General features: G+C 27.5%; 1 protein-coding gene across 1 annotated transcript; it reads right to left on the bottom strand.

Annotated features, from left to right (window-relative positions):
* Positions 1 to 7,286: 7,286 nt before the first annotated feature.
* Positions 7,287 to 9,107, bottom strand: LOC129291843 (stemmadenine O-acetyltransferase-like). Its single transcript, XM_054929393.1, has 2 exons — positions 8,075 to 9,107; positions 7,287 to 7,993 (listed from the first exon to the last, which is right to left on the bottom strand). The coding sequence occupies exons 1-2, from the start codon at positions 8,985 to 8,987 to the stop codon at positions 7,548 to 7,550; spliced, it is 1,359 nt and encodes a 452-aa protein (XP_054785368.1). The 5' UTR covers positions 8,988 to 9,107; the 3' UTR covers positions 7,287 to 7,547.
* Between the last annotated feature and the right edge of the window lie 5,043 nt (positions 9,108 to 14,150).

Genomic DNA, 14,150 nt, shown 5'->3' on the forward strand with positions numbered 1-14,150 from the left:
CAGAGACATAACTAATCAAAATATTAGAAGAGGTCCAAGTACCTGAAGATAATGAAGAGATCTCGATAAGTTATGTCACCATAGAAAAAAGAGGGAGCTGTCGTCGATGACATATTCTCATATAATGTTGCTGTGAAAATAATGAATTAAAATAAGGATCTAGAATCAAAATCAGTTGAAGAATGTAAACATAGAAATGATTGGCCAAAATGAAAAGATGTAATTCAAGCAAAATTAAATTCACTTTCAAAACATGAAGTTTTTGGACCTATAGTCTGAATACCTAATGATGTAAAGCTAGTTGGATATAGATGGGTATTTGTGCGAAAACGAAATGAGAAAAATGAAGTCGTTAGATATAAAGCACCATTAATAGCGTAAAGATTTTCATAAAAACTTGGTATTGATTATGAAGAGACATATTCTCTTGTGGTGGATGCAATCATGTTAAAATATCTAATTAGTTTGGCAGTAGACAAAAAACTTAATATGTGCCTAGTAGATATTGTTACAGCCTATCTATATAGCTCTTTAGATATAGAAATTTACATGAAAATCCTTGAAGGATTCAAATGACTAGAAGCATGTAAAGATTTTTGAGAAAATTATGCAATTCATTTGCATAAATCTTTGTATGGATTGAAACAATCTGGAAGGATGTGGTATAATCATCTCAGTGAATATTTATTGAATGAAGGTTATAAAAATGATCCAATCTCTCCATGTGTTTTTATAAAGAGAAATGGGTCAAAGTTTGTTATAATTGTTGTCTATATGGATGATTTAAATACAATTGAAACTCCTGAAAAGCTCCAAAAGGCAATTGATTGTTTAAAGAAATAATTTGAAATGAAAGATCTAGCAAGAACAAAATTTTGTCTCGATTTACAAATTGAGCACTTAGCAAATGAAAATTTTCTTCATCAATCAACTTACATTGAAAAAATATTGAAGTGATTTTACATGGACAAAGCACATCCATTAACTATTTCAATGGTTGTAAGATATTTTGATAAGAAAAAAAGATCTTTTTCGCCCTTAAGAAAAAGATGAAGAACTTCTTGGTCCTGAAGTATCATATCCAAATGCTATAGGTGCATTGATGTATCTTGCTTATTCAATAAGATTTGATATTGCATTTGCTGTAAATTATTAACAAGATTTAGTTCTTCCCAATAAAAAGGCATTGGAATGGAGTTAAACACCTATTTTGATATCTCCAAGGATAATTGATATGAAATTATTTTATTCTAATGAATTTGGATAACAATTTATTGGTTATGCAAATGCAGGTTTCTGATCAACCCACATAAAGGTAGATCAAAAATTGGATATTTGTTTACTTGTGAGGGTACATCAATATCTTGGTGTTCAACAAAACAAACTTTAGCTGCTACCTCATCAAATCATGCAGAAATAATTGTAATTCATAAAACAAGTAGAGAATGTGTTTGGCTACGGTCAGTGATCCATCATATCTAAAAGATGTGTGGTTTATTATTAGAAAAAAAGATTCCAACAATATTATTCAAGGATAGCACGGCGTGCATAGCTCAATTGAAAGGAGGATTATCAAAGGAGATAAAATAAAACATATTTCTCTAAATTTTCTTTTCACTCATGACCTTTAGAAGAGCAGTAATATAGATGTTCAGCAAATTTGCTCATGTGATAATCTTGCAGATTTGTTTAATAAGACACTATCAACTTTGACATTTGAGAAGTTAGTGTATAGAATTGAAATGTGCAGACTCATAAACATAAAGTGGTGATGTCATCAGGGAAATGAAGTGATATTTTTACCAAGGGGAGACTACGGGGAGTGAATATTATGTTGTACTCTTTTTCTCTTTTTAAAGTTTTGTCCCACTAGATTTTTTTAAAAAAGGTTTTTAATGAGGCAACATTAGTGAATATTTAAAATATTGTGTATTCTTTTTCCTTTACTAGGTTTTTATCCCATTGAGTTTTTTCTAGTAAAGTTTTAATGAGGTACAATGTTTGTTATGGACATCCAAGGGGGAGTATTATAAATATTATATTATGGATGTCCATAACTTATAGCCCTTAAGATTCTTTTATCCTTAATATCCTCATGAATGACATGGAAAAAATTTCTTAATCTTAATAGCTTATAACCTTCAAATGTTACATAATGCACAATTTATATGCATCATTATATCTTTGTAACATTAGGGTAGGACTTAAATAGTTGGAGACCTATAAAGAGAGATCATGTCTAAAGCATGAGGATACTAATAAATAAGAATTCTACTCCATTATTTTCTCTTGATTTCTTATATTGTCTTGTCCTTCTCTACTCTTCACATTAACTATATTTTACAACAAAATGGACGTTTCTACTTTTTTATTGACATGAGCAAAACTGTTACTTTATTCGGACCATAATATAAATTATAATTAGTAAATTTATAAATAATATTGTTGAAATATTAAATTTTTAAAACTATTGATATCTTTTCATTTACACTCTCATTAAATACTTTATATAAGAACCTTGATAATAATAATTAAAATTTTAATGCATGGTTTTTTTAGAAAGAGTAATAAATAATGTAGGGATACAGTTGAAAAAATAAATATAAAATTTATCCAATAATTTTATATTTTGGACTAGGTAAGATTTTTAAAAGATACCTTATATTATAGTCTGGATGAAGCATGTTTTTAACCATTGTATTAAATTAGAGTTTAGGATATTGATTAATGTCCCCTCAGTGAATAGTAGAAGAGAAAAAATGACATTAATTTAACTATGATGAGTAAAGTAGTGTGATCTTGTGAAATTTTTGAACTCATAATCTAGTTGAGCATTAATTTAACGCATAGATTTAATTTGAATAAATTACAACTTGCAATAATTTGAGAGTAAATGAGCAACTTACCTTTGAATTTTTTATCCAATAACACCATAAATTTTAAACTTATTTATTGTGCGAGTTATTCTCTTAACTTTTGAAAAAGATGTAAACTAACCTCTAATGTTAATAAAAGTTAACTTAAATAATATAAAAAGATCTCAAAATTATAAAAATTGACCAAAAAATTATAATAAAAGACCCAAAAAATTATAAATAAGGACTAAAAATTATGAAAAAGGACTAAAATTTTTTGAGGTCCTTTTCTGTTATTTTCTAGTTAATTAATAGTTAAAATTAACTTTTTTTAATAATAGAAAACAAATTGCACCATTTTTAAAAATTTAAGAAATAATTTGCATAATAAATGAGTTTAAGGTCTGTAATATTGTTGTAGCTAAAGTTAAGGAGGGAATTTTCTCATTTACCCATAATTTGAAAAAGATTGCTTACCTACTTTTAGTTTTATATTATATATAGTCATTTTTTATTGAAGGGACTGTCTTTTGATTTGAAGTGAGAAAATTATCAACCAGTCTTCTTTTAGTTTGATGTAAAAATTTAAATTCTGAAATTATGTTTCATAAATTTTATTCTAGGTGCTCCATATAAATTAGAGTTATGACATTCACATGTATATTATGCATGCTTGGTTTGTTGGAAGAAGCAAAACTCCTCGTTGATGCTATTTTATATTAAAAAAAGTTATACAATTTTCAAGAGGTCCTATTTTCAAAGAAGTTTTTGCTAAAATTTTTATAAAAATATTAAATCTTTTTTTATGATTCAAATTTAAAATGGTTCAATTTCTTGTCAGATGTCTTCATAATTTAAAAATTAGAGTTTCTTAAATTAAAGCTTTTGAGATTATGGGTTTTGTTCTTATATTTCATGCATGTCACGCCTTATTTTCTAGGTGTGACTTTAAATTTACTTGTTAATCCTTGGTCATTAAATGAAATGCTCCTTAATTAAGAAGATATAATTATATATGTATGGGTGCTTGCATTTTAAACAAAATATCAAAACATACATACTAAAACAAATTACATGCATTAATAATATTCGATTCATAACAATTAGTATTCATTCTAGTAGAGCTATGATAATGTAAATAATACAAAATCTTGGATTTAAATCTGTATAAATGCATAAGAAACTTCAAAAAAGAAATTATATATTTTCATTTCAACTCAATACTTCTTGAATTTTTTGTCCCAAAAAAATAATAATTCTTGAATTTAACCTATTAATACCCTTACACATATATTAGTTACTATCACTACAAAAATATGAGTTTTGGTGGTGACAAAAAAGACTTTTGGTGGTGACAATTAGAAGTCATGTTAAAAGTAGACATTTGACGACGATATTGTATAGCCGCTAAAAGTCACAGCTAAAAGTTAATTTTTAGCGGTGAATTTTGAATATTGCTGCAAAAGGCCTCTTTTTAGCAACGACTTTTAATTGCCGTCACTCAATTGTCATCGCTAAAAATATTTCCATAAAAAATAATTAAAAATTAAAGTTAATTTATGTAATTACTTTTAACGATAATACTTTGTGACTGTCAAAAGTATTTTTATAAAAAAATTAAAAAATAATTTATGTAATTACTTTCAGTGATAACAGTTTGTTCCTGTCAAAAGTATTTTAACAAAAAATAAAGAAAAATTTTAAAATAATTTATGTAATTACTATTAGGCTATTAGTGGCAACAAACTATCACTGCCAAAAGTATTGCATTAAAATAGTTAAAAAATAAAAATAATTTATGTAATTATTTTTAGGTATTTTTATAAAAAATAATTAAAAATTAAAAAAATTCAAAATATTTTTATAAAAATTAATTTATATAATTATTTTTTGGCGGCAAAATTTGTTGCCACTAAAAGTATTTATGGATAGAATGAAAAATAAATTATATATAATATTAATAATGATTACTTTCAAAAACAATGATCTTATTTTAATAATTACATTTTAAAAAATTTCTTATGGATTATTTTTTAATAATGATCTTATTAAGCTAATATACATAATCAAGCTAAGTTATATATGAATTATAAATGAATTTTTTTAAATAAATTTTAATGAATTAATTCAAAAAAATTTTTTTAAATTATAATCAGGTTAAGTTATACATAAATACTTACTTACTTACATATATATATACATATATATATATATACATATATATATATACATATATATATATAGCATTTGAATGTTAATTAAAGTTGTATAGATGTTGTAAGATAAAAATAGCATTGCAGACTACTTGACATACTACACACTTGATGCTTGACTTGGTATACACATGGTGTTTACTCTGTCTACTGAGCCCTACTTTTCACTACCACATGATTATTTAAATAAGACGCTCCATATTTAACAGTTATTTAAAATAAGCAACAAATAAAATAGCTAGAGAATACTTGATAGTTTTTAACTGTCAAGTAAAGTTGGTCGTAATATATGTCACACAGTTGCTTGACCATTAAAAATCATCAAGTATTAACAAAAATAAGTATCAAATATGGGGGTATTCTGTGGTAGTGTTTCCTCATTTGGTTCTCGCTCTTTAAATTACTCAAATTGTTTAATTTGTTAATGTTAAATCTATTGGGATTATTATTGGATGAGAATTCTAAACTTGATTGTTTAATTTATGTTAATATTTGAATTGTGAATGAAATTATGTAAAAAGTTATTAAATTTTATTTATTTTAAATTTTAAAATTATTGAAAAGTATTTTCTATTATCTTGAGATTGACTCTATTAAAAATACTTTAATGAAAATCTAAACTAATTTAGATTGAGTCAAGACAAAATTCTTTCTATTTTGATTATGAAATATTCACTTAGATTTTTAATTTGAATTTTTTGGATTTAGCATCTACTTTATTTTATCACATGTCCATCCATTTTCTATCTCAGATAATAAAGAATAATTGTTCAAAATAATTATTAAAAAAATTTATATAGTTAAAATAAATTTTTTATTAAAATATTTTTTAAGATAATTGAAAAAATATAGATAAAATTTATTTTTAATAAAAGAAGGTAAAACATTTAACTTGGGAGAAGATAAAATTTTAATCATTTATTTATTAATTTTTGAAAAAGATGGAAAAAAAAGTAAAAGATATTTAACGTAAACTAATATAATACAAACTTATAAATAAATTATATACTTAATTATTTTCATTAAAAAATAAAAATAAAATTTAAAAATTGGTGAAAATGTGTATAAGAAAATTATTTAATATTTAAAAATTATTTCATTTTAAGTTCATTTTTCTAACAAAAATAATATTTTATTAAAAAGTATAATATATATGTACACTTATATAAATTATTTTATCATATTAATAAATGTAAATAAAATAAAATATATCTGCATATATTTCTAATAATATATTATTTGATATATGTATATGTAGATAAATAATATATATTTAATTTTGCCTATAATAACTGCAGATACATTTCAGTTCAACTGGCAAAAAAAAAAACTTATTTCACAATGAATATGTAATGTGGCACATGATGGCAACGTGACGTGGCGTCGCGTGACACAAGTTGTCAAGTAACGTGGCATGATGTGGCATACATGTGGCAGGGTGACGTGGCACGTGCCCTGACATGAGGAGGTGTACACATGGTAGGCTAACATAGCACAAGATATTAGCTGACGTGGCATAAGATGGCTTTTTTTATATTTTTTTAAAAAATAACTTTTGGTGGCGGCTTTTTATCGTCAAAGGTTTGCCATCAAAAATCTGGTAGCTAATAGTTTTTTATGGAGATAAATATAGTAGCTGTCAAAAGTATACCTTATTGTTGCTAAATGTAAACTTTTAGTGATAAAAAACTTTTGAGAAAGTATACTTTTGGTTGTAACAAAAATTATTGACTTTTGATGGCGATTTTTTAACAACGAAAAGTCGTCTTTAAAAACTTTTAACAACAACTTTTAAACTTTTGACGGCAATAAAAAGACAATCTTTTTCGTAGTGGATAAAAAAAATATCCATAACAACTTATAAATAAAATCCTTTCAATCTTTTATTTCAAAGAAAAATATCTTTAAAAACTGGAAAAATGCAGTATCATTTTCTTCCAATAAAACATCTTGTTTAATTTGTGATGGTTGAAGTTGTGTGGACCCAAAAATGGTTATTAGCCCACCAAGTGTCATTTTTGGGTTCAAACGAGTTGATCGAGACATTGTATATTAAAAAAAAAAAAAAAGTCGATAGAGACATTTTGCCGTAATCATGTTTTCCATTTTATTTAGCTACAAAAAATACATAAAATCGGGGACTTCTGAGAGATATAACTTTTGGATATTATATATATAGATACATAAGATAAATAATATATAAAGGAGACAAAAAATATAATTTCTTAATCACTTTTTATCAATCCAATACATAACCAACAACTCGCATATAATATGAATCTCATATAACAATACCCGAATTAATGCATATACCACTCCACACCCCTACACCAACTTAATTAATTAACAAATACTCATTTTATCCTATATTTATAATGCAGAGAGGGGACAATTTTTGTAAGTCCTATTTATAATGCATGTCATTAATTTTTTTATTAAAATTTTCTCCTTTTACTCTTCATTAAATGTTAGTGAGAGATTAAGGATCGAAAGAAGCAAATTGAAGGAGTAGAGGATTATTTTGAAATTGGAGCATATGGTCCTCATTCAAGGTGACCCAAGCCTCTATTCCTGATCCATCCCCAGAACTTGTTGGCATCAAAAAGATCACATTTCTTATGGGCACTCCAATAGTACAAACCCATGTTGGCTTTCCCCATCCGAAGTTTGTTTCATAGAAGCCAAGCCTCACCCAGCTACTGAAGGTATAACAAGGAACACCTTTCTCTGTCACCAGAAACAACACTTGTAATATTGATTCAAGCATTTCAATAAGTTCTTCACCTTCTCCTTGAAACTTACTCACATAATCGCCATCAACCCTTTTTATGGTTTTCCTCACTACTTCTGCCAAATCTTGTAAATCCACCTTCATTTCTTTGTCAACCTCAAGCAATGGAGAAATGGCAGGTACAAAGAGATTACCTATATGTCAATACAATTCAAATTAAGAAAGTAATTAAAAACACTTATAAAGACGTAAATAATTAAGCATGTTATCGTCACCTAAAGAATTCTCCGGCAATGGCGATAGCATCCGGCCCCGTATGTTCACAGCATGTAACATGAATGAACTACTTTGGTGAGTTGTCTCTGTGGTTCTTGCAGCTTCTATAGCGGATTTCCATATCAAAGTTGTCACAGCTTCAACCCTAGTGGGCTTAAAGCTGAATCCTCTTGAAATTTCTTCTTTTAGCCTACACAAGCTATCCTCACTAAACATGAATCTCTTCGTTGTAATACTCTTCTCACCTATCATGTCGTTGATGTCAATCTCTATGCCTTTGGATGGAAAAAGAACAGAAGCTTCCATATTAAGAGGCAAAGAAGAATCAGCCACTTCACTTGCATGATCTGCCATTGCCTTTTGAGACCAAGCTTGGAGGAATGAAGCTACTGTTGTTCCGTCACAAAGCTTGTGTGAGATGCACACACCAATAGCTATACCTCCACAACCAAATCCACTTACCTGAACAGCCATTACTTGGCGATCTTCTTCATCATCGTCTTGTTTAGGTGTATAGGGATCTAATGGAAGAAGCCCTTTTATCTCTTTGAGTTGTTGGTTGGTATTACACTTGAGAAAATCAGAGAGCTTTGAGGGAAGTCTTGCTTCAAGGTAAAGGACTCCTTCATCATTGCAATCAACATAGAGATTTCCTTTGTTTCCTTTGATTCTTCCAGAGAATGGATAGTAGAGAGTGAGAACTTCTGGTAAAGAAGTCTTCAACTTTTGTGACATTTTGGGAAAATCATCATCATTATCAGCAGAGTAGAAGAGAACAATTGGAATGTAAACAGAAGAAGGAGGCGCTATCTCATCGAGCAGAGAAAATTTGAAGTGTTTGAGGTGATTTGGTGTTGGAGATAATGGTTTTATGGTGATTTTGGATACAATCTCAACAGTAGCTTCTGCCATTTCTCAGACACAATATAGAAGATTTTTGTGAAAATGAAACAAAAATCGGTTGAGAGTAACTGCAAGAAGGCCAAGGTTTCGTTGTTTTGGGAGAGAATCAGGAGAGCTTTAAATGATACAGAAAAGTTTGAACGCTTGGTGCTTTGTGACTTGTGGGGGCATGCAAAATATATCAAGTGTAGGATCAGTGTCAAATAAAGAAAAAAAAATTATAAAGCATATTTAATAAATTTTATTAATATGTATAATTTTTTTTTTGAAAAGTGCATTATAAACAAAGACGGAGGGGTATCACTTTAAAATTAATTATATCATTTTATAACTCAAAATTTATATAAGTAGATTATACCTTTTAAACAACTTTAGTGTATATAGAATTTTTATAAATAATTATAAAAAATATAGATATTGTATCAAATCAATTTTTTGGCCAAAAATAGTAAATGGAATTTTGTATAAATTTCAAAAGTATTTTTGTTTTGAAAAAATTAATTATTCATTAATAATTTAAATTTTTAAGGATTAACATATACAATGGATCAAATTATAAGGACTTAATTCAAACAAAATAAATTACAAAGACATAATTTAAAATTAAGAAAAATATAAGGATATATGTGAATTAATAAGTGTTGGATGTGTCACACCTACTTTTTTTAGCTTAGCACAGTTCAAGTCAAATATCTGTCGGCAAAAAAAAAAAAAAGTTCAAGTCAAGCAAAAATTATTTTGGCCACCCACCCACCAACTTTTTGTTCTGCATGGGAAAAATAGTCCGACTTAACATTTGCTGGCCAAAAAGTTACTGTAAGCATTCGGATCCATTTCTCAGACAATACATAAAAGAATGCTTATGTTTGAGTTCAAGAAAAGAATACAAGAATGTTTAAAGTAAAAGAATATTTATGCATGAGTTCAAGAAGTCTGAGGTTTGGCTAATGTTCTTTGGGACAGACTAGGGAGCCTTCAAATACAGAAAATTTAAGCTTTAATTTGTTGGTGCCAGAGCCTGCGTGAACAAAACGACATGATGTGATTATTTACTAATTAAAATGCTGCACTTAATTGATGCGAAGTTATTGGGAAATTTTAAACGAATAATAAGTCATGATTTTTCAAAGACAAGTTAAAATATTTAAACATAAAATTTTGCAAATATACAAGCCATATTTCCTCTGTCTCTATTTACTCATCCTGGTTTGAATTTTTATTTTATCCTTAAATATATGTTTTATTCTAAATTTTAAAGTATAATTATTACTTGTTTCTAATAATATTTCTATTCGACGAAGGGCATTGAATAGAGGGCAAAATTAAAAAGAAAAAAAAATTACATGCTCATGTATTTTTTTCATTATTTTTTTTATGAGGACAAGTAAATGGGAATAGAAGAAGTAAATAGCTAATGAGTGGGGCTGCACATCAGACTTGGATAGAACTTTAGCATAACTTAAAATTTAGCTCTTTTTATAGATGGGATTGGGTTAGATTTGATCTAAAAAAACTTGAGGTCAGATTGGACCAGACTTAAGTCGATTGGACCTAGTACTACAATTCAATCTAATAAACTTAATTAAAACAATAAAAATATTTATATAAAACTTATTTTAAAACATTAAAACCTAATCACAACATTTTTGTTTCAAAATTACTGTAGTTGAAACACGGCAGTGACCGTCACTAGAACATAGACGTTGAATTTAATTGGGCACAAGTAACAGGAGGTGAAAAACTTTACTTTTTCCATGTCGGAAATAATTGAATTCTGTTGTAGCTTTTCTTCATTTCCTAAACCAGACATCTTCTGCCACTATAAGAATTAGACATCAATCACATAATATTTGACTGAAGATGCATTTTATTGTTATGACAAAAAGCTGACGAGTGAAGTGAGCGAGGTCTGAGGGGAAAAAGAAAAATCGCTCCCTCTTTAGTCCTTTAACGACAGCGTTCAATTTAAAACTTAATATTCACCAATATATTATAAAAAATTATAATAAAAAAGTACTTTTCTTAGGCCGGATCATACCAAGTGGTTTGATAATTCAATTCTCTGTCCAGTCTAACCCGAATAACAAATCCAACCTGATTAGTATTTTTTTTTAACTGGCTAATTTTGGACCGGATGGGATTCTATCGGGTTGGTCTAGGCTGTGTTAGACTATCTCTGCACAGAAAATGAGTAAAGTAGTGATCCTACGAAGATTTGGTACCGACAATGTAATCTAGTTGAGGATTAATTTAACACGTTCATTTAATACTTTGAGAAAAACACAGCTTGCAATTTGGGAAAAAAAAAATTGGCTTAGCTCGATAGGAGTAAATAGTGCAATTTGCGATTCAATTGTTTCCACGTATATGGAAAAAGATTGGCTTATCAGAGAGAGCGTGATGGGAACCTAATTTGGTTTCGGTTTGAAAAAAGTTAGGCACCGGAAAACTAAATGTGGCCAACCACCAAAGACATTTGATGTGGAGTCAATTCAATATAACCTCCATTCGAATCTCGTCTAATTTTGGGTTGAATGATAGATTTACTTTGAAAGTTTTTCGTCAGATGTAATTAGTATTTTAAATTTTTTTTATTAATACAATATTATCCTAAAAGTTTAAAAAGATATTGTAATGTCACCCTACAATAATATTTGATCAACGTTAACCGTGATTTTGAATATTAAAAAACAAATTTTTCAAAAGTTTATTTAAAGAAGTAATTTGTGTATATCCTAAAATTTTTATTAATATAATATTTTTAAGTTATTAACTTTCAAATCAAAAGAAGAATTCAATAACTTATTATATAACTCAAAAAAAAAAAAATATTTTAAGTTGAATTACATTGAATACCTTTAAGTTTAAATTTATGCTAGTCTATGTTGCCTACGGTCAAGTTTGAACACGTTTGTATTTAAGTATATACAAGCCAAGACCAACTCATGGAAAAAATAAGGGTAAGTCTGAATTCAAGAAAAAGTATGTGTAGTGTTTAAAGTAAAGTTGATGCGTCAAAGCAACCTTGAGTAAAACCTGAACTCAAAATCTAGAAATAAATCATTTTCAACAATAATAATGGATTATTAATTAGAATTTTCTTTTGATTTAAATGTTGATAATTCAAAAAATTGAGTTAATAAAAAATTTAAGATACTAATTGCTCTTCAAAAAAAGAAACTTCCAAAACAAGATTACTCTTTATTAGAAAAACTTCTAGGGTAAACTTTAAACCTATTCAAAATTTTCAACTATTAATCAACATTAGTCAAATATTACTTTAAGACAAAATTATTTATTGCACCATTTTTAAAATTTGAGGTAATATTATATTAATCAAAAGTTAAAAATACTAGTTGCATCTAATGAAAAGCTTTGAGAACAAATTTGCCTCTTAACCCTTTAATTTTTGTCAAAATGTTTTGTAAGTTAGGGAAATTTGGTAATATATATCTTGGTTGGAAACGGTTAAGGAGACGTACTTCCCTTGTATGAGGGAATTGTATACATTAATTCCATTGCAAGATAAATAATATGTACCTAATTAAACGAAATAAAGATAACTAAGAATTTTCACTCCATCTTCCTTTTATGAATCAAATATCTTTCATCCATGTGAAATATATATACTTGTTTTCAAGCTTAGAGGATGAAAGTTCTTGAAACTTCATTTTCAGTTTTAAAATGTTGAAAGACATGTATACTTGTTTGTGATTTAAAGTTGATAAAGACATTATTGCATTTATCATGTTTTCTATTATTTAACTACAAAACGCTGGCAAAAATTGGAAAACTTTTTGGGACAAAACTTTTGATATATAGGTATATAAAATAAGATAAGCAATAAAAAGATAAAACTTAAACATATATATAATTTCTTATACACTTTTTATCAAACCAATACATAACCAATAACTTATATAATATGTAATTCAACTAATTTATACATTGAAATTTAACAAAATTCGGACTTTCTACATTCATATTCATTTGATAGAAAGTGCTTTCCATGTCTGTTTTTTAACCAATGTAAAAAGTTCATTTTCTATTATCCTTATTTTTACATCCCACTCGTAGACGATGTAAAAAGCCCTCTACAATTAAAATACAAAGTCTATTACCAAAACAAAACAAAACAAAAAAAAGCATACAAAGTCCTTCTCGTAGTAATGGCTAACTGGTCGAGAATAGCAAGTTAGTTTTTGTAAGCAAGCTCGTCGTAGGTGGGCTGGAGCCCACCATGCAACAGCGCACTTTTTTTTTCAAAAAAAAATTTTGAAAAAAAAAAAAAAATTTTGCTTTATTTTTATTTTTATTTTTATTTTAAATGTAAGCTTTTTATCTGGAGAGTTAGGTTACATTTGATTGCAGGTATAGAAATTGCAAGGCTCTTGAATCTTTTAGTCTACACTAGCTATTCTCACTAAACAAGAATCTTTTTGTTGTAATGTTCTTCTCCCCTATCATGTCATTGATGTCAATTTCTATGTCCTTGGATAAGAAAACGAGTTTAAATATTACTCCGATTTGATAAACATTACAATGACCTTTTAACTAACTTTGCTACATTTAAGAAGAATATTAAAAGTAGTTTGTGTAGTTAAATGTAAGAAAATTATTACTATCTTTTAAAATTACCTTCCAATTAAAATTATAACGTAATAATTCTTTAATTTTTTAATATTTTTCTCATATAATATTTCTCTACAATATAATTAATAAGGCATTTGTGAAAAAATTAATGATGTTAACTTTTTGCAAATGATAATTAATGGTATTTGATTTGACCTATTCAGGCTTGCATTGGGCTCCGCTGTTTTATTGTTTTTCCCCTCATGTATTATTTTGTGTTGTGGATATTGTTTCTATTTTAATTTTGGAAATTTGTATAGGGAATATTAAAAGAGGAAGTTTACAGCGAGACAATAAAATGAAATAAATAATGTAGATGTACCTATAGGTCCCATTTGATATAAAGGATTGAAGGAGTGAGATTAGGACTGAGATTGAGTAATGCCAAGTTTTTCTGTTTGATAGATTGGAATGAAAAATTTAACGCCAAGCCTAATCTCATTTAGATAGAATTACCCAATACTACTTTTCTATGGTATTAAAAAATTAATCTCAGGATTGAAAATCTTCAAACCAAATTGCCCCTTACTTCATCCCCTC

The sequence above is a fragment of the Prosopis cineraria genome, unplaced genomic scaffold, assembly GCF_029017545.1.
Source record: "Prosopis cineraria cultivar Desert tree isolate PC_DT_omini unplaced genomic scaffold, ASM2901754v1 PC13, whole genome shotgun sequence".
Lineage (NCBI taxonomy): Eukaryota > Viridiplantae > Streptophyta > Magnoliopsida > Fabales > Fabaceae > Prosopis > Prosopis cineraria.